The sequence below is a fragment of the Chiloscyllium punctatum genome, chromosome 3, assembly GCF_047496795.1.
Source record: "Chiloscyllium punctatum isolate Juve2018m chromosome 3, sChiPun1.3, whole genome shotgun sequence".
Lineage (NCBI taxonomy): Eukaryota > Metazoa > Chordata > Chondrichthyes > Orectolobiformes > Hemiscylliidae > Chiloscyllium > Chiloscyllium punctatum.
Window position 1 is genome coordinate 30,884,772 of NC_092741.1, and position 18,793 is coordinate 30,903,564.

Genomic DNA, 18,793 nt, shown 5'->3' on the forward strand with positions numbered 1-18,793 from the left:
TCCAGCAGTGGTTAGCACTGCTGCCTCACAGCGCCAGCGACCTGGGTTTGATTATCCCCTCGGGCGACTGTGTGTATAAAGTTTGCACATTCTCTCCGTGTCTGCGTGGGTTTCCTCTGGGTGCTCCTGTTTTCTTTCACAGTCCAAACATGTGCAGGTGAGGTGGATCGGCCATGCTAAATTGCTCCATAGTGTCCAGAGATGTGCAGGCTCAGTGGGTCAGACATGGGAAATGCAGGGTTACAGGGGTAGGGTGTGGGCTGGGTCAGGGAGGATGGTGTGGCCTCAATGGGCCTAATGGCTTGCTCCCATGCTTTGTGGATTCTATGATTCTAAGTCATCCAGCTTGTTGTGAATGCTATATGCAGTCAGGTAGAGTGCTCTTAACGCTGCCCTTTACACAATATTATGTAATTGATCTTATAATTCAGTCCTCTGACATTCTGTCAGGACTTAACAGTTTCTGTTAGTCCTTGAGTGTTACAAATGAATTCAGTTGTCAGGAGTGGTCACACCAGAACGCTACACAGAGTCAGGGTGCTGGCGTCAGAGTTGTACTTTAGCAATCTATATATACATCAACATACATTTTAATGTGTTTGCAGCTGCTGCTCTGAAATGATTGAAATTGGTCCACGTCGGAATCTGCTAACACAGTCAAGTGCAGCAGGTCAGGCAGCATCCAAGGAGCAGGAGAATCGACGTTTCGGGCATGAGCCCTTCTTCAGGCTGATGCCCGAAACGTCGATTCTCCTGTTCCTTGGATGCTGCCTGACCTGCTGCGCTTTTCCAGCAACACATTTTCAGCTCTGATCTCCAGCATCTGCAGTCCTCACTTTCTCCTAACACAGTCAGGTCTCTTAACAGTTTTTTCTGCACTGAGATCATTATTCTGTTCCTACTGTCCCATGTTTCTCTCCAAAATAGAGTCATCTAGGTCTATATCACAGACAGCCCATCGAGTCTGCGGCAGTCAAAAACAACTACCTAACTAATTTAATCCCGTTTTCCAGAACTTGGCCCATAACCTGGTATGCATTCGTTTCACAAATGTACATCTTCAATAATAAGAAGGTTTCTGTCTCTATCAGATTCCCACCACACTCTGGGTGAGAAAACAATTCTTGACATCCGCTCCAAACCTTTGACCACATTCCTTAAATGCCCCTTAACTTAGGTTACACAAAAATAGGTGGAAAGGCAGATTACAAGAGGGACAGAAACAGTTTGCAGAGAGGTATTGATAAGTTAAGGAAATGGTTGATAAGTTGGCAAATGGAGGATAATGTGGGAAAATGTGAAGTCATTTTTTTCAGAATGGAGAACAAAAGAACAAGAGTATTATTTAAATGGAGAAAAGCTACAGTCAGATTAACACAAAAGACTTGCTGGCACTTGTCCACAAAACACAGGAAAGTATTGCAGCAGGTAATCAAGAAGGCTAAAGGAATGTTGGCCTTTATCTCAAGGGGGTTGGAGAATAAGAGTAGGGAAGTCTTACTGCAACTCCACAAGGTGCTGGTGAGACCACATCTAGAATATTGTGAACTGTTCGATTCCATTATCTAAGAAAAGATATCATTTCATTGCATGTAGTTGACAAAAGGTTCACTAGGATGATTTCATGTATGGTCAGATTGACTTAGGAGCAAAGGTTGAGAGTTGTGAAGAATGAGAGGTGATCTCAGTGAAATATATAAGATTCTTAACGGGCTTGACAGGCTGAATGCTGAGAGGATGTTTGCCCTCATGGAATAGTCTAGGATCTGAGGACACAATCTCAGAATAAAGACCATTTAAGACTGAGGTGAGGAGGAATTTCATCTCTGAAAGGATTGCGAGTCTTTGGAATCCCTTGCCACAGAGAGCTGGAGGGATAGACTCCTTGTGTAGACTTAAGGCTGAGACAGATAGATTATTGATCAGTCGGGGAATCAAAGGTTTTGAGGAGAACACAAAGAAGTGGATGTGAGGAATGTCAGTTTAGCCATAAGCCTATTGAATGGGCAGGCATACCCAAGGGGCTGAATAGCCTATTCTTGTTCCTATTTTTATGGTACTATGGAATGTCATACCTGAAGTTTACCACAGGGGAACATCCGATAGCAACACTTCAAATTGAGAGATGCCATTCAAAAAACCGTGCCAGGGTCAGAGGGTTTGAGCTTTCAGGAGAGGCTGAATAGACTGGGGCTGTTTTCCCTGGAATGTCAGAGGCTGAGGGGTGACCTTATAAAGACTTATACAATCATGAGGTAGGGTAAATAGACAAAGTCTTTTTCCCTGGGTTGGGGATGGCCAGAACTAGAGGGCATAGGTTTAGGGTGAGAGGAAAAAGATTTAAAAGAGACCTAAGGGGCAACTTTTTCATGCAGAGGGTGACGTGTATGGAATGAGCTGCCAAAGGAAGTGGTCGAGGCTGGTACAATTACAACACTTAAAAGGTATCTGGATTGGTATATGAATAGAAAGGGTTTAGAGGGATATGGACCAAGTGCTGGCCTATAGGACTAGGTTAGTTTAGGATATCTGGTCGGCACGGGCAGGTTGGACCAAAGGGTCTGTGTCTGTGCTGTACATCTCTATGACTCTATGACCTCCTGTGGGTTGTGCCCCAATGTGGACATGATGATTGTTGAAAGAAAGATTGTCCGAGCCAAAGACATGTTCCTGTTTTACCCTTCCAGAAATACATAACAAAGAGAGTTATGAACCAAATGCAACCTGTGGTCTGAGGGGTGCTAGCGTGCTGGAGTGTGAAATCATACTAGTATGCTGCCATGTGTTTTGAGTTACACTGTACTTACTCCCACTTGACACCCTTGTACGTTTGCGTAAAAAGAATTAAAGTGTCTCTCTGATTGTTGAAAAGATGCCAAACCACAATATCACTGTTGAAAGAAGTCAGACAAACACTTTTCAGCTAAATTCTTTTCCTGAGATTGCAGGATTGATGTATGAAGAGAGGCCAGATTGGTTAGGACTGTATTCACGGGAGTCTAGAAATCAGATCATTTAGGAATCTATAAAATTCTAACAGGGCGAGACAGGGTAAATGTAGAGTCGAGATTAGAGTGGTGCTGGAAAAGCACAGCAGGTCAGGCAGCATCCGAGGAGCAGGAAAATTGACGTTTCGGGAAAAGCCCTTCATCAGGCTTTTGCCCGACATGTCGACTCTCCTGCTCCTCGGTTGCTGCCTGACCTGCTGTGCTTTTCCAGCACCACTCTAAACCAGACTCTGATCTCCAGCATCTGCAGTCCTCACTTTCGCCTAGGGTGAATACAGGATGACTGGGGAATCTCCAACCAGGGATCACAGTGTAAGGAAATGGGGTAGGCCATTAAAGAGTGAAATGTGGACACATTTTATCACCCAGAGCCTGTGGAATTCTCTTCTGCAGAAACATTGGAGCCAAAGCATTGAACATTTACAATGAGGAGCTAAATATGGTTCTTCGGTCTAAAGGAATCTGAGGGAGAAAGCGGGAACAGGGTATTGCGCTGGCTGATGATCAGCGATGATTATATGGAATGGCAGAGCAGGCTCAAAGGATTGAATTGCCTCCTCCAGCTCCTGTTTTCTGCGCTTATATCAAGCTACAGACTCTGACCTCTCCAGATAACTAGTCAACTTGAATCCTCCCACTTCCTCCAGACCAAAGGGGTAGCCATGGGCACACGTAAGGGCTCCAGCTATGCCAGTCTCTTTGTTGGCTATGTAGAGCAGTCGATCTTCCATAATTACACCGGCACCACTCCCCACCTCTTCCTCCGCTACATTGATGACTGCATTGGCGCCACCTCGTGCTCCCGCGAGGAGGTTGAGCAATTCATCAACTTCACCAACACATTCCACCCTGACCTTAAATTTACCTGGACCATCTCTGACACCTCCCTCCCCTTCCTGGACCTCTCCATCTCCATTAGTGACGACCGACTTGACACTGACATTTTTTACAAACCCACCGACTCCCATAGCTACCTGGATTACACCTCTTCCCACCCTATCTCTTGCAAAAATGCCATCCCATATTCCCAATTTCTCCGCCTCCGCCGTATCTGCTCCCAGGAGGACCAGTTCCACCATAGAACACACCAGATGGCCTCCTTCTTTAGAGACCGCAATTTCCCTTCCCACGTGGTTAAAGATGCCCTCCAACGCATCTCGTCCACATCCCGCACCTCCGCCCTCAGACCCCACCCCTCCAACCGTAACAAGGACAGAACGCCCCCGGTGCTCACCTTCCACCCTACAAACCTTCGCATAAACCAAATCATCTGCCGACATTTCCGCCACCTCCAAAAAGAACCCACCACCAGGGATATGTTTCCCTCCCCACCCCTTTCCGCCTTCCGCAAAGACCGTTCCCTCCGTGACTACCTGGTCAGGTCCACACCCCCTACAACCCACCTTCCCATCCTGGCATCTTCCTCTGCCACCGCAGGAACTGTAAAACCTGCGCCCACACCTCCTCCCTCACCTCTATCCAAGGCCCTAAAGGAGCCTTCCACATCCATCAAAGTTTTACCTGCACATCCACTAATATCATTTATTGTATCCGTTGCTCCCGATGTGGTCTCCTCTACATTGGGGAGACTGGGCGCCTCCTAGCAGAGCGCTTTAGGGAACATCTCCGAGACACCCGCACCAATCAACCAAACCGCCCCGTGGCCCAACATTTCAACTCCCCCTCCCACTCTGCCGAGGACATGGAGGTCCTGGGCCTCCTTCACCGCCGCTCCCTCACCACCAGACGCTTGGAGGAAGAACGCCTCATCTTCCGCCTCGGAACACTTCAACCCCAGGGCATCAATGTGGACTTCAACAGCTTCCTCATTTCCCCTTCCCCCACCTCATCCTAGTTTCAAACTTCCAGCTCAGCACTATCCCCATGACTTGTCCGGACTTGTCCTACCTGCCTATCTCCTTTTCCACCTATCCACTCCACCTTCTCCTCCTTGACCTATCACCTTCATCTCCTCCCCCACTCACCCATTGTACTCTATGCTACTCTCTCCCCACCCCCACCCTCCTCTAGCTTATCTCTCCACGCTTCAGGCTCACTGCCTTTATTCCTGATGAAGGGCTTTTGCCCAAAATGTCGATTTCGCTGCTCGTTGGATGCTGCCTGAACTGCTGTGCTCTTCCAGCATCACTAATCCAGTAACTGCTGATGTCAACCCTTGCCTTAGTCCTGAAGAAGGGCTTATGCCCGAAAAGTCGATTCTCCTGCTCCTTTGATGCTGCCTGACCTGCTGCGCTTTTCCAGCAACACATTTTTAAGCCCTTGCCTTAGTCACCCTAACATCCTCAAGGTGTCATGAGCTATTCGCCAAGAATAGGCCAAAGACTGATTCCTACATTCTTTTATTACTTCTACGTTTTGGAATCACCTCTTATTTCTCATCTGTGTGCGTGCAGGTCTCATTTCATTAGCTTTTCTCATTATTACTAGCTAATAAAATCACTCTTTCTTGAAAACAACAATGCCAGGTTAAATTGGCTCATTTTAAAACATAAACGAAGCACTTGGGCTGGGAAAAGGTTTGCACGATGGAAGGTTTTCTTTATGAATTAACCCCAAACAAGAGTCATCCCTCCTGACCTGGAAGCATAATTCACTGGGTCGGTACACCCAGCGAACAGACATAACAGAATCCGAATAAGTCAAAACGTACACGCACTATGCTTCAATGTGCAGTAATGTCTTGGAGCAATTAGCCAGAACTTGGGGAAAGTCAAGAAATATTAAGGTAAATTCATGTCCCTTTGCCAAACCTTTCAAATATAGATGATGGAATTTTTTTTGTCTAACAGTTTACCAGCAGTCAAAGTTGCATTGGCTACAATGTTTGGCTTAGCACAAAAAATTTTTCAGTTTGGAGGTCATTAAAAACTCTGCTGTCCTTGTCAGAAGTCACACCGAGTCCCATTCCTCCACCAGCCCTATGCTTCCTGATGCACTCTGATTCCTGCTTAAAAAAAGTCTTGATTTTAAAATTCTCCTCCTAGTTCTCAAATCCCTCCAACAGCCTCAAACTTTTCCTGTCTCTGTAATCTCCTCCATCCTCACTGCCCTGTGCATTCTCTAATTCCGACTTCCTCAGCACTCCAGTTTTAATTGCTTCACCTTCAGCAGCCGGGCCTTCAGTTGCCAAGGTGACAAGCTCTGTACCTCCCACTCCATTCCACTCTAACTCACTTTCCTCTTTTATAACACCAAACTGTTGAGGTCATTTGACGTAATAGCTCCTTAAGAGGATAGGCAGTGCATTTTGCTCTGTAAATTTCCTGCAATGTTTTGTGAATGCTAGAGGCGCTAAGCAAATGAACTGTTGTTATTGGTATTGATTTAGAATCATAGAACCCCTACAGTGCAGAGAAAGGTCATTGAGTATCCCACTCAGACCCATTCCCCTACCAAATTACTCTACATTTCCCCTGATTAATCCACTGAGACTACGTATCCCTGAACACAATGGAAAATTTAGCATGGCCAATCCACCTAACCTGCACATCTTTAGACTGTGAGAGGAAATCGGAGCACCCAGAAGAAACCCACGCAGACATGGGGAGAACATGCAAACTCCACACTGACAGTCCCCCTAGTCTGGAATTGAACCTGGGTCCCTGGCACTGTAAGGCAGCAGTGCTAGCCACTGAGCCACTGTGCCACCCTGCAGAGAACTTCTATAGAAAGGGGTCCTTCAGCCCATCTTGTACATGCCAGCCGTCAAACACCCATCTGTTTCAATGTCATTAGCCAGCATTTGGCCTGTAGCTTGGGATGTTAGTGTTTTCGAGTGTTTAACAGACACAGAGATACACCTGAATGACCCATGCCAGCACTTATGGTCTACCTACTTTAATAAAACTAAGCAAGTCAGTGTGATCTATTACTTTGAAAAAAAAAACCCCACAGAACTGCTAGAAATCCGAAACAAAAGCCAAGAATGCTGGAGACTCAGCAGGTCTGGCAGCATCTGTGGAGAGAGGAACAGAGTTAACGGTTCGGGTCCAGAGACCCTTTTCCAGAACTTGAATTTATTAAATTCCTCGAAATTAAATCAAAATTGAAATTAGATTTATGAAAATAATCTGAATCGATGAAATCAAATTTAAAATTAACTTATAAAATTGATGAAATTAACTTTAAAACTAATTATAAGATTGATCTAAATTAAATTTAACATTAATTAAGTTGATTTAAATTATATTAACTTTTTTCTCTTTCTTGCACTGATCCAGCATCCATTTTGGTGCCCTAACACCGGTTATGGTCTGAATGTTTGCCACTTGCTTACCTGTAGACTAACACTTCGTCGGACGAGCTGTTGTACTGAAGTTGGTACATCTTGACCTTGGGTGCGGAGTGGCCCACTGACCACTTGACCAGTGCCGTGCTGGCTGTCACCTGGGACACCGTGACCTTTTTCTCTGGCGCAGCCTTGCCCTCGCCCCGGTGCGACCTGGTGGAGCCGGTGATGTCGGAGAGCCGGGAATCGGGCAGCAGGCTCCTCCCGGTGCCGTTGCTGAGGTGAGGGAGCTGTACGATGGAGAGCTCGACCGAGGCAGTGGCCTCTCCGGCCGCGTTGGCCGCGATGCAGGTGAAGGTGCCGTAGTCCTGCGAGGTGGTGATCAGGATGTCCAGGGTGCCGTTCTCGTAGATGATGGTCCTGGAGGAGTTGGCGAGGATCCGGTCATCCGGCGCCACCCAGTGGATGACCGGCCTGGGGTCCCCGATGGCTTTGCAGCGCAGTGTGGCCGTCTGCCCCTCCAGCACCAGCACCTTCAGGCTGTGCTGGGTGATGAGAGGCTGCTCGCACACAAACTCCTCCTCCGAGATGTACCAGAAGTAGCGCCCCTTGAGGTGAACCGGGGAGGCGCAGGTCTCCATGTCGTCCTCCCGGCTCAACCGCCGCAGCCAGAGCAGCTCGCAGTTGCAATGGAGCGGGTTCCCGCCCAGGGTGAGGGTCAGTGGTGGGAAGTAGGGGGTGGTGGACATGAGCAGCATCTCAGACCTGGCAAAGATGGGGTCGGGGTGGAGCTTCTGCAGCCTGTTGGAGATGAGGTCCAGCCGGGCCAGCTTCTGCAGCTCGGTGAATGTTCCCTCGGGGATGTAGTCAATCAGGTTGTGGTCCAGGCTGAGGGTGTGCAGGTTGGTCATCTTGCTCAGCGCTTCCCAGGGCAGCCTGACCAGGTTGTTGTAGGAGAAGTCCAAGTCCTCCAGCGTGATCAGGAAATCGTCGAGCGCCCCCTCCGCCACCCAGTGGAGCTGGTTGTTGTTCAAGCTCAAGTGCTGCAAGTTCAACAGGCCCCGGAACACATTGCCGCCGATCTCCGTCAACCTGTTGGCGTCCAGGTGCAAGGATCGAAGGCTTTCCAGGTCGACGAATGAATAGGGCTGGATGTAGTCGATGGTATTCCGGGACAAAGTCAGATCAACAAGGCCACTCATATTGGCAAAGTCCTGCCGGCTCACGGAAAAGATGAAGTTGCCCCCCAGCCGGAGCTCAACGGTTCTCCGATCGATGTTTGGTGGGACAAACAGAAGACCCTTGGAGGGACACAGAGTGCCCAGCGACTCTGACAAGTTTTGACACACGCAGTATTTGGGACAAGCATAGACTGCCATCGCCATTCCAATCACCAGCAGGCTCCAGAGCAGCTTTTCCATTGTAGATCATGTAGAGGTACCTGAAACAGAGGCAGACAGTGAGAGGATTCTGGTCATAACACAGAGCTACTGTAGTGACCCCGACAACAGGAGCTGTCAGAGGCCGAGGGGTGACCTTACAGAGATTTATAACATCATGTAGGGCATGGGTAGGGTGAATAGCCAAATTCCAGGATGAGGGAGTCCGGAACTAGAGGGCATAGGTTTAAGGTGAGAGGGGATGGATTTGAAAGCACCTAATGGGTAACTTCTTCATGTGTGTGTGGAATGAGCTGCCAGAGGAAGGGCTTATGTCTGAAACATTGACTCTCCTGCTCCTCGGATGCTGCCCGACCAGCTGTGCTTTTCCAGTGCCACACTTTTTGACTCTGATCGCCAGTGTTTGAAGTCCTCACTTTTTCCTTTCTGCCAGAGGAAGTGGTGGAGGCTGGTACAATTACCACACTTAAAAGGCATTTGGTTAGGTAAATGGTTAGGAAGGGCTTATGGGTCAAATGCTGGCAAAAAGGACTAGGTCAGAATGGGTTGTCTGGATGGTGAGTTGGTCCGAAGGGTCTGTTTCCAAATGATTTAATGAATCGAAGCATCCATTATTTTCAGTATTCAACTTCTTTCTATCCCTCTCTCCCCACCATATAAGCTTTACTGCTTTTCTCTTTTTTAATACAAATTATCATCACTGTCTTTTTTTTGTAAAAAAACAGAATTCACAGAATATGGCTATCACTGGCCTGGGCAGAATTTATTTTCGAGTCAACAGCGTTGTTGTGGGTCTGGAGTCACGTGGAGACCAGAGCAGTGATTCCTTCTCTAAAGGACATTAGTGAGGTTTTCCCTGACAATCGTCATTATTTAACTCTTAATTTGTTTTTGTTTTAAGTGTTAGTAGGATTTGAACATGGGTCTGCAGAACATTACCTGTGTTGCTGGGTTTGGACTGAAAACAACAAATGCTGGAGATCACAGTGGCTTAGACAGCATCCATGGAGAGAGAGCAGGGTGACATTTTGTATCTGAATGACTCTGAAGTGAAGTGTGCAGGGGGCAGCATTTATGCTATAGTGGGGGAGGGAGCGGTGTGGGGATGGAGGGGTGTGGGGTTGCTGGGGGTGAAAGGATGTTGCTAGTTCAGATTAAGTGATCAGAATGTGAGAAGGGCAGTACCATGGTGTGTCTAACTGCCAGACTGGAAAGGACAGACAGTCCCACTGGGGTGGGGGAGAGGGGAGAGACAACATGGTGACAGAGAATGTAACAAGTAAAGCTAAAAGAAAGGGAAGGAATGGGTTGACCATTAGAAGGTAAAAACAATGACTGCAGATGCTGAAAACCAAATACTGGATTAGTGGTGCTGGAAGAGCACAGCAGTTCAGGCAGCATCCAACGGGCAGCGAAATCGACGTTTCGGGCAAAAGCCCTTCATCAGGAATAAAGGCAGTGAGCCTGAAGCGTGGAGAGATAAGCTAGAGGAGGGTGGGGGTGGGGAGAGAGTAGCATAGAGTACAATGGGTGAGTGGGGGAGGAGATGAAGGTGATTGGTCAAGGAGGAGAGGGTGGAGTGGATAGGTGGAAAAGAAGATAGGCAGGTCGGACAAGTCCGGACAAGTCAAGGAGACAGTTACTGAGTTGGAAGTTTGAAACTAGGATAAGGTGGGGGAAGGGGAAATGAGGAAGCTGTTGAAGTCCACATTGATGCCCTGGGGTTGAAGTGTTCCGAGGCGGAAGATGAGGCGTTCTTCCTCCAGGCGTCTGGTGGTGAGGGAGCGGCGGTGAAGGAGGCCCAGGACCTCCATGTCCTCGGCAGAGTGGGAGGGGTAGTTGAAATGTTGGGCCACGGGGCGGTTTGGTTGATTGGTGCGGGTGTCTCGGAGATGTTCCCTAAAGCGCTCTGCTAGGAGGCGCCCAGTCTCCCCAATGTAGGGGAGATCACATCGGGAGCAACGGATACAATAAATGATATTAGTGGATGTGCAGGTGAAACTTTGATGGATTTGGAAGGCTCCTTTAGGGCCTTGGATAGAGGTGAGGGAGGAGGTGTGGGCACAGGTTTTACAGTTCCTGCGGTGGCAGGGGAAAGTGCCAGAATGGGAGGGTGGGTCGTAGGGGGGGTGTGGACCTGACCAGGTAGTCACGGAGGAAACGGTCTTTTCGGAAGGCGGAAAGGGGTGGGGAGGGAAATATATCCCTGGTGGTGGGGTCTTTTTGGAGGTGGCGGAAATGTCGGCGGATGATTTGGTTGATGCGAAGGTTTGTAGGGTGGAAGGTGAGCACCAGGGGCGTTCTGTCCTTGTTACGGTTGGAGGGGTGGGGTCTGAGGGCGGAGGTGCGGGATGTGGACGAGATGCGTTGGAGGGCATCTTTAACCACGTGGGGATGTTGAACTCAATATTGAACCCAGAAGGTTGTATGTTGCCTGGTTTGAAGTTGAGATGTGATTCTCCAGTTTGTGCTGTGATTCACTGGAGCACTGCAGCACACTAAGGACAGACATGTGGCCATGTGAACAGAACGCTGTGTTAAACTGACTGGCTACAGGAAGGTCGGGATCATGCTCACGCATGGACTGGAGGTATGCTGCAAAGCAGCCACCCAGTCTGCATGTGGTCTCTCCAACGTAGAATAGGCCACGTTGGCTGCAGCAAATACAAAACACAAGATCGGAGGAGGTACAGGTGAAATGTGGCTTCACCTGGAAAGAGTATTTAGGCCCTTGGATGGGGAGCAGGGAGGAGGGGAAGGGGCAGGTATTGCACCTTCTGCAGATACAATGGAAGGTGTCCTGGAAAGGAGAGGGGTGTTGGTGATCGAGGAATGGGCGAGGATGTCCCAGAGGGAACGATCCCTGTGAAATGCAGACAGTGGGAGTGAGGGGAAGATGTGTTTGGTGGTGCCTTTCTGCTGGTATTGTCTGAAATGTTGGAGAATGGCCCTTTGAATGCGGTGTGGCTGGTGAGATGAAAAGTGGGGACAAGGGAGACGAGATCACACTGTTGTGAGTGATGGGAGGGGCAAGGGCAGAACCACGAGTGATAGGTTGGATGTGGCTAAGGGCCCTGTCAACCACAGTGGGCGGGAAACCATGGTTATGGAAGAAGGAAGCCATGTTGGCAGTGCTGTTTTGGAAGCTGGCATCATCCGAACAGAGACAAAATTTTGAAGGAACTGGGAGAAAGGTTGGGAATCCTTGTGGGGTGTGACGAGCTGTAGTGAAGGTGGCTTTGGAGTCAGTGGCGTTATAGTGGATGGCAGAGTCAAAATATTAGCTTGCTCTCTGTCCACAGGTGCTGCCTGACCCCCTGTGATCTCCAGCATTTTCAATACAGATTCCAGCATCTGCAGTAATTTACTCCTCCCTTGTGTTTAATTGTTGGATTTGTAGTCTAGTGACAATACCATTAGGTCATTGTCTCCCTCTTGCCCTGATCTTTCTCAGCTTTGGGCACACTATCACCTTCCCCCTTGTCTCCCTCTGTTGCATTGCCCTCTATGTTAAAATGAAGATTCTTCATATGTTCAGCCATCACCTCTGGTTGCAGATAATTCCCAGCAAGCTACATCGAGTCGGTTAACTCAGTTGGCCAATTCAAAATGCAGGGAGATACCTGCAAGGCAGGTTTAATTACCTTCCCGGCTGGCGATACCATGGGGGTCCTGCCTCCTCTACCTTGCTATTTGCCGGAGGTGTAGTGACTATCAGATTAAACTCACTGTCAGTCAGCTGTCTCTCATGAGACTCTGGCAACTTCTAAATGGTATGTTCCTAAATATCCCACCATTCAAATATGGATTCCTGCCAATAGTAAATAAAAGATTATCAGATGGCCATGTAGTGCATCCCATGTGCAGTTACTAGCAGTCGCAGATATCTATGAACAGAGATCTGTCCTCTGCATATAACAGGACCTTGTCCAGATCATTTTGTTGAATTTGAGAAAAAAAAACCCATGCGGAACAATATTCCTCTCATATTTTTCATGGCAATGCCTTGAATTATCAGATTTGACTTGACAAACAATTAATCATGCAGTCTGAACCATTGCTGCGACATACTGTGGTAGTGTCCTTCGCTCTGAGACAGGAGGTCTGGACTCAAATTTGATTTATTCCAGGGGTTCCATTAGATTAGATTAGATTCCATTTGATTCCCTACAGTGTGGAAACAGGCCCTTCGGCCCAACCAGTCCACACCGATCCTCCGAAGAGTAACCCACCCAGACCCATTTCCTCTGACTAATGCACCTAACACTATGGGCAATTTAGCGTGGCCAATATCACCTGACCTGCACATCGTTGGATTTGTGTAATAATATTTCTGTAACAGGTTAATTAGAAGATGTCTAAATAGTTATTTTACAGAAAATAATTTGTTCTCTTTGGAATTTGTCATTCTCGCATTGTCCTTTGGAATAAATGACATTTCATTTGATGAAGGAGCAGTGCTCCAAAAGTTTGTGGTTTCAAATAAACATGTTGGACTATAACCTGGTGTCAAGTTTAATTCAGATAAATGCGAGGTGCTGCATTTTGGGAAAATAAATCTTAGCAAGACCTTTACACTTAATGGTAAGGTCCGAGGGAGTGTTGCTGAACAAAGAGACCTTGGAGTGCAGATTCCTTTATTGGTCAGAGTATTGAGTACAGGAGTTGGGAGGTCATGTTGCGGCTGTACAGGACATTGGTTAGAATATATATCAGCAGCAAAAAGTAGGTTCAGTCCATCTGGTCCGTCTTAGACTTCAAACACAATGGGTAGTTCACAGTCTATCCTTCCCAATCGGAAGTGAGGATAATGTCAGCAAACTTCCACAATTGTCCTGGCATCATCTGTTGGAATATTGTGTGCAGTTCTGGTCTCCTTCCTATCGGAAAGATGTTGTGAAACTTGAAAGGGTTCAGAAAAGATTTACAAGGATGTTGCCAGGGTTGGAGGATTTGAGCTACAGGGAGAGGCTGAACAGGCTGGGGCTGTTTTCTCTGGAGCATCGGAGGCTGAGGGGTGACCCTATAGAGGTTTACAAAATTATGAGGGGCATGGATAGGGTAAATAGACAAAGTCTTTTCCCTGGGTTCGGGGAGTCAAGAACTTAGAGGGCATAAGCTTAGAGTGAGAGGGGAAAGATATAAAAGAGACCTAAGGTGCAACTTTTTCACGCATGGTACGTGAATGTGGTACGTGCATGGAATGAGCTACCAGAGAATTTGGTGGAGGCTGGTACAATTGCAACATTTAAGATGCATTTGGATGGGTATATGAATAGGAAGGGTTTGATGGGATATGGGCCGGGAGCTGGCAGTTGGACTAGCTTGGGTTGGGATATCTGGTTGGCATGGACAGGTTAGACCGAAGGGTCTGTTTCCATGCTGTACATCTCTATGACTCTATGTGAACATTGGCGCCTCCACATCAGGAATAAATGAGTACAGGGTGGAAAGCTGTAATAGGATGTGTCTTTTGTTCCACCACATGGTTATTGGGAAAGGATAAAATAGTTTGTTTTATGCCCTAGGAATTATCTCCTCCATGTGAGATTAACTTTAGCTTCTGAAGATGCCAGGACAATTGTGGAAGTTTGCTGACATTATCCTCACTTCCGATTGGGAAGGATAGACTGTGAACTACCCATTCTGTGTTTGAAGTCTAAGACGGACCAGATGGACTGAACCTACCTTTTCCTGCTGATATACATTCTTCAGTTTTCCAACTCATCCTGCGCTACAAGTACAGGCCAAACACTAACCGCTTGGTCAGTGAACTGCATCAAGTCACAGAACAAAACATCACAGGGCAGAGATAACGGTTTCCAAAATGAAAGCAAAACAGGGCGGGGAATAAAGAGGAAATGGAAAATGCTGGCAATACACAGTTGGCCTGGTACTGTGTGCAAAGACAGTCAATGTTACAGATCTTCAAAGGTAGCATCCATCATTCTCTCCAAAATTAAATTCCTTTGCTTATTGCTAGCTCTAGTTTTGCACCCCAACGAGTGTTGATTGCTGACCCTGCAAGACTTGAATGTGAACTCCCTGAGCAAACTTTCTGCTGCTAATTAGAAGGTTAGAGCAGGAAATGCCTGTCAGCATCTCACTAGGTCGCTCGCATTCTGCTTGCATTCTTCTTTTACTTATGGTATGTGACGCTCATTAGTTAACCTTGTTCTCCACATTTCAGCTTCGTGCACTGCACAGGAAGGATGAAGTGATAATGATGAAGCCGGAGAACCAGGGTGACTGGGACCTGGGTAAATAGTGCAACTAAACAGTGCAACTCCAGATCCAAAGAGACTGCGAAATAACTTTGGGAAGGACTGAGAAAAAGGGTGAATTATAGTAGAGGGGGATTTAATATCAACGCAGGTAGACAAAGCAAAAGAAAGAAAGGGAGAAAAAGGCTGAAAAGGGGGGAGGGCAAAAGAAACAAAGGGAAAAAAAATTGTTATGCTTCCAAACTCTTGCTGAAAAATTCAAAATTTTCGATTTTCAATTTCACACTTGTTCACTTTTTAGGTGGTTGACTAGCAGTACCATCCTATTAAGCCGGTAACTGGCACATGTAGAAACACAGAAAATAGGAACAAGAGTAGGCCATTCAGCCCTTCAAGCCTGAACAATCTTTCAATATGATCACAGCTGATCATCCAACTCAGTACCCTATCCCTACTTTCTCCCCATATCTTATGATCCTTTGAGCCCTAAGAACTTTGTCTAACTCTTTCTTGAGAACATGCAATATTTTTGCTTCAATCACTTTCGGTGGTAGAGAATTCTGCAGGCTCATCATTCTCTGGGTGAAGAAATTTCTCCTTATCTCGGTTCTAAATGGCCGAGCCCTGATCCATTAGACCATGACTTGTACTTTTGGCTGCCCTGGTCAGAGGAAACATCCTTCCTGTGTTCGTTCTGTTAGAATTTCATAGGTTTCTATGATGTCTCATTGTCAATCTTCTAAACCCCACTGAGTATACTCCTACCCGGGATAGCAACGGCCCAGTGGTATCAGAGACCCAAAAATGTCCTGGGGATCCTGATTTGATTCATGCCATGGCAGATGTTGGAATTTGAATTCAACAACATTCTAGAATTAAAAGTCCAATAATGAATCAAGTGTGGAAAAAATCCATCTGGTTCACTAATGTCCTTAGGGGAGAGGAACTGCCATCCTTACCTGGTCTGACCTCCATGTGACTCCAGACCCACAGCAATGTGGGTGACTCTGAGATGTCCTCTGGGTAATTAGAGATGGGCAATTAAATACTGACCTAGCCAAAGATGCCCAAATCCTGTTAATGAATACATTTTTTTTAAGTATGTCAGTTCTCCTACTCCATGAGCCAACCAGCTCATGCCTTAACTTAGAATAAATGTACTGGGGCATTAGTTGGCAAACTGCGAAAGCTTCTAAGAAGGATGTTGTGAAACCTGAAAGGGATCAGAAAAGATTCACAAGGATATTGCCAGGGTTGGAGGGGTTGAGCTGTATGGAGAGGTTCAATCGGCTGGGACTGTTTTCCCTGGAGTGTTGGAGTGTGGGGTGACCTTATTGAGGTTTATAAAATCATGACGGGCATGGATAGGGTTAAATAGACAAGGTCTTTTCCCAAGATGGGGGAGTTCAGAACTAGAGGGCATTGGTTTAAGGTGAAAGGGTAACAATTTAAAAGGGTCGTAAGGGACAACCTTTTAATGCAGAGGATAGACCGTGTATGGAATGAGCTGCCAGAGGAAGTGATGGAGGCTTGTACAATTGCAACATTTAAAAGGCATCTGGATGGGTATATGAATAACAAGGGTTTAGAGGGATATGGGCCAAATGCTGGCAATTGGGACTAGATTAAATTAAGATATCTGGTCAGCATGGACAGGTTGGACCGAAGGATCAGTTTCTGTGCCGTAAATCTCCATGACTCCGTGACTTTACAACTAGAAGGATGGCATTTTTGCAAAGGAAACAGAGACTGTCACAGCTCAGACAGCAAACTTTGGATGTTATCAATTAGCTAGTACAGACCTGCTCCTCCTGTTTTGTCATTGGACCAATTATCCACTGAGAACGGGAAATGCCACGAGCTGTGCTGCTGTTAAGCATAGAAATTCTGAGTGTGATAGTGAAGCCTCACCACTAAAACAGTGAATGGGGTGTGGAAAGCAAAGTAGAAGGCAGGGTCACTAACTGCTCTCCCCTCCCCCCTCCCCCATCCTGCCCTCACCGTAAGCATTCCCCTGTTCATTTACACAAATATATAAACTTCGAAACGAGAATGCTACATGCTTCTTTTTGTTGGTGTACCTTATGTGAAAAATAACTCATAAATCAGCCTGACATTTTTAAATCATCCTAGCTGCGTTTCCTCTATTTTCCGAATTGTGGAATCCAAGGCCCATCCCCTTGTTCATTTCCTTATTCGTTCCCCATTATAAAAGGGGGGGGGGCTGCCATGGCTACAAAATGAGTCCACTTTCACGGTGACGGATGGCACCCACGCTGCCATATATCTTAGGCTGATTTCTCTTTACTTCGGCATCGTTGTTGTCCATTCCTCGTAATAAGTCCATCACTCAAGGGACATTAAATGTGAGTGCAAGTAAATGATGCTTTAGAATAACAACAAAATGGAATTAAAGTGGGTATGCAGGTCTCATTTATAAACCAACGCAACTCATAGCTTAAGATTGAAGTTCTGAAGCCACAGCCAGGACCTATCCATCATAACTGGCAGCTTTCTATGAAGTTTGCCTGCTGCTATGGTAACACAAGGTTGATTTATTTTTTTTTAAGTCTCAGGAGACTACCATATTTGAATGCCATATCTCCTGTATGTAGGGAGCATGCAAAACAAAAGCTACATAAAAGTTGGAGCTGACCGATAGAATAATCCTTCAAGCCTCTAGAATGCTGAATTACTGAACATAAGGATAAAGGAACTGGAGTTTACCATTAAGCCCTTGAGCCCATTTCCCATGTCAATGATATTATGGATGTGCTGCAAACTAATCCTATTAGCCTGCCTCTGCCCCAAGGCCACTTGGATAATGAAAATCTGTCAATATTAAATATAAAATTGACAACGATCTAACATTTCCGTTTGCAAACTTCTATCTTCCCTTTGTGATAAAGGTTCAGAATAAGTCATTATTGCTTTTCTCTTACTCATTCACAGGACATCTGAGTCAAGGCATTTATTGCCCATCCCAATTATCCAATTGCTGTGAGGTCTGGAGTCACATGTAGGCCAGATGAGGTAAGAATGGCAGATTTCCTTTCCTAAAGTGAACCAGGTGTGTTTTCTTTTGTCACAGTCAAAAGTCATATGGCAGCTGTCAGCTAGCTTTCTACTGAATTCACATTTCACCCTCTGACATGGGGTGAGATATTTATGCCCAGGTGCCCAGAACATTAACCTGGGTTCTGGATTGCTAGTCCAGTGACATTCTCATTGATCCACTACCTTCAATCTCACTTGAGATCTTGGTTCTGAAGTGAAAGAATGATGTCTAACGTTAATTTTGATTTGCATTTATTTGTTGTGCGTTAAGAAAAGGAAGGTGCTAGTTTTGGTTTTGCCCTTGAGTTTGTCACATTTGGTGCCAGGAAGCCTCAAATATATTGATATGTGCATTCTATCGAGGATTTACACTGAAGTAGCCTCTCAGGACAAAATTCGATTGTCAGCAAATAATGAGGTGTCCGATGACAGGGGGAAAGTTATAGACAATGTGCAGGTTCATTCAGAGAGAACATGTGCTTTTAGTTTAACAGTCTCTGAAACAGTCAGGACCTGGGGGAGAAGTCCTGATAATACTGGAAGTAGAAGTCATGGATTTAGGTGGTTGATGTTAAGCAATAAGTGAACTGAGTTAGCAGCTTGTTTAGGAGATTCAGAAAGAGACATTAACTTAAGAAAACAGCCTCGAGTTAATGCATACATTTGTTGAGAGGAAACCAATTGCAGCATGCCAACTGCAAGACAGGGTGACTCTTCCCTGAGGTTTGAGGGTCTGTAAGGCTGTTGATGGGGTGAAGGGTTGAATACTTCTTTCTGATATTTGTAAAAAGACTGCTTCAAATCGTTCTTATGTTATGTAACCTAACATGTCTTTTTTCTTTTGGAATAAATTTT

The 18,793-nt window shown here is 46.3% G+C and overlaps 1 protein-coding gene across 2 annotated transcripts in view; it reads right to left on the reverse strand.

Annotated features, from left to right (window-relative positions):
* Positions 1-18,793, reverse strand: part of LOC140457113 (leucine-rich repeat and fibronectin type-III domain-containing protein 2) — a 184,907-nt gene that overhangs the window by 27,752 nt on the left and 138,362 nt on the right. For both annotated transcript variants that reach the window (XM_072551134.1, XM_072551127.1), the window contains exon 2: positions 7,306-8,698. In XM_072551134.1, coding sequence (XP_072407235.1) covers positions 7,306-8,678 — 1,373 coding nt within the window. In that variant the 5' untranslated portion in view covers positions 8,679-8,698. The remainder of the gene's footprint in view (positions 1-7,305; positions 8,699-18,793) is intronic.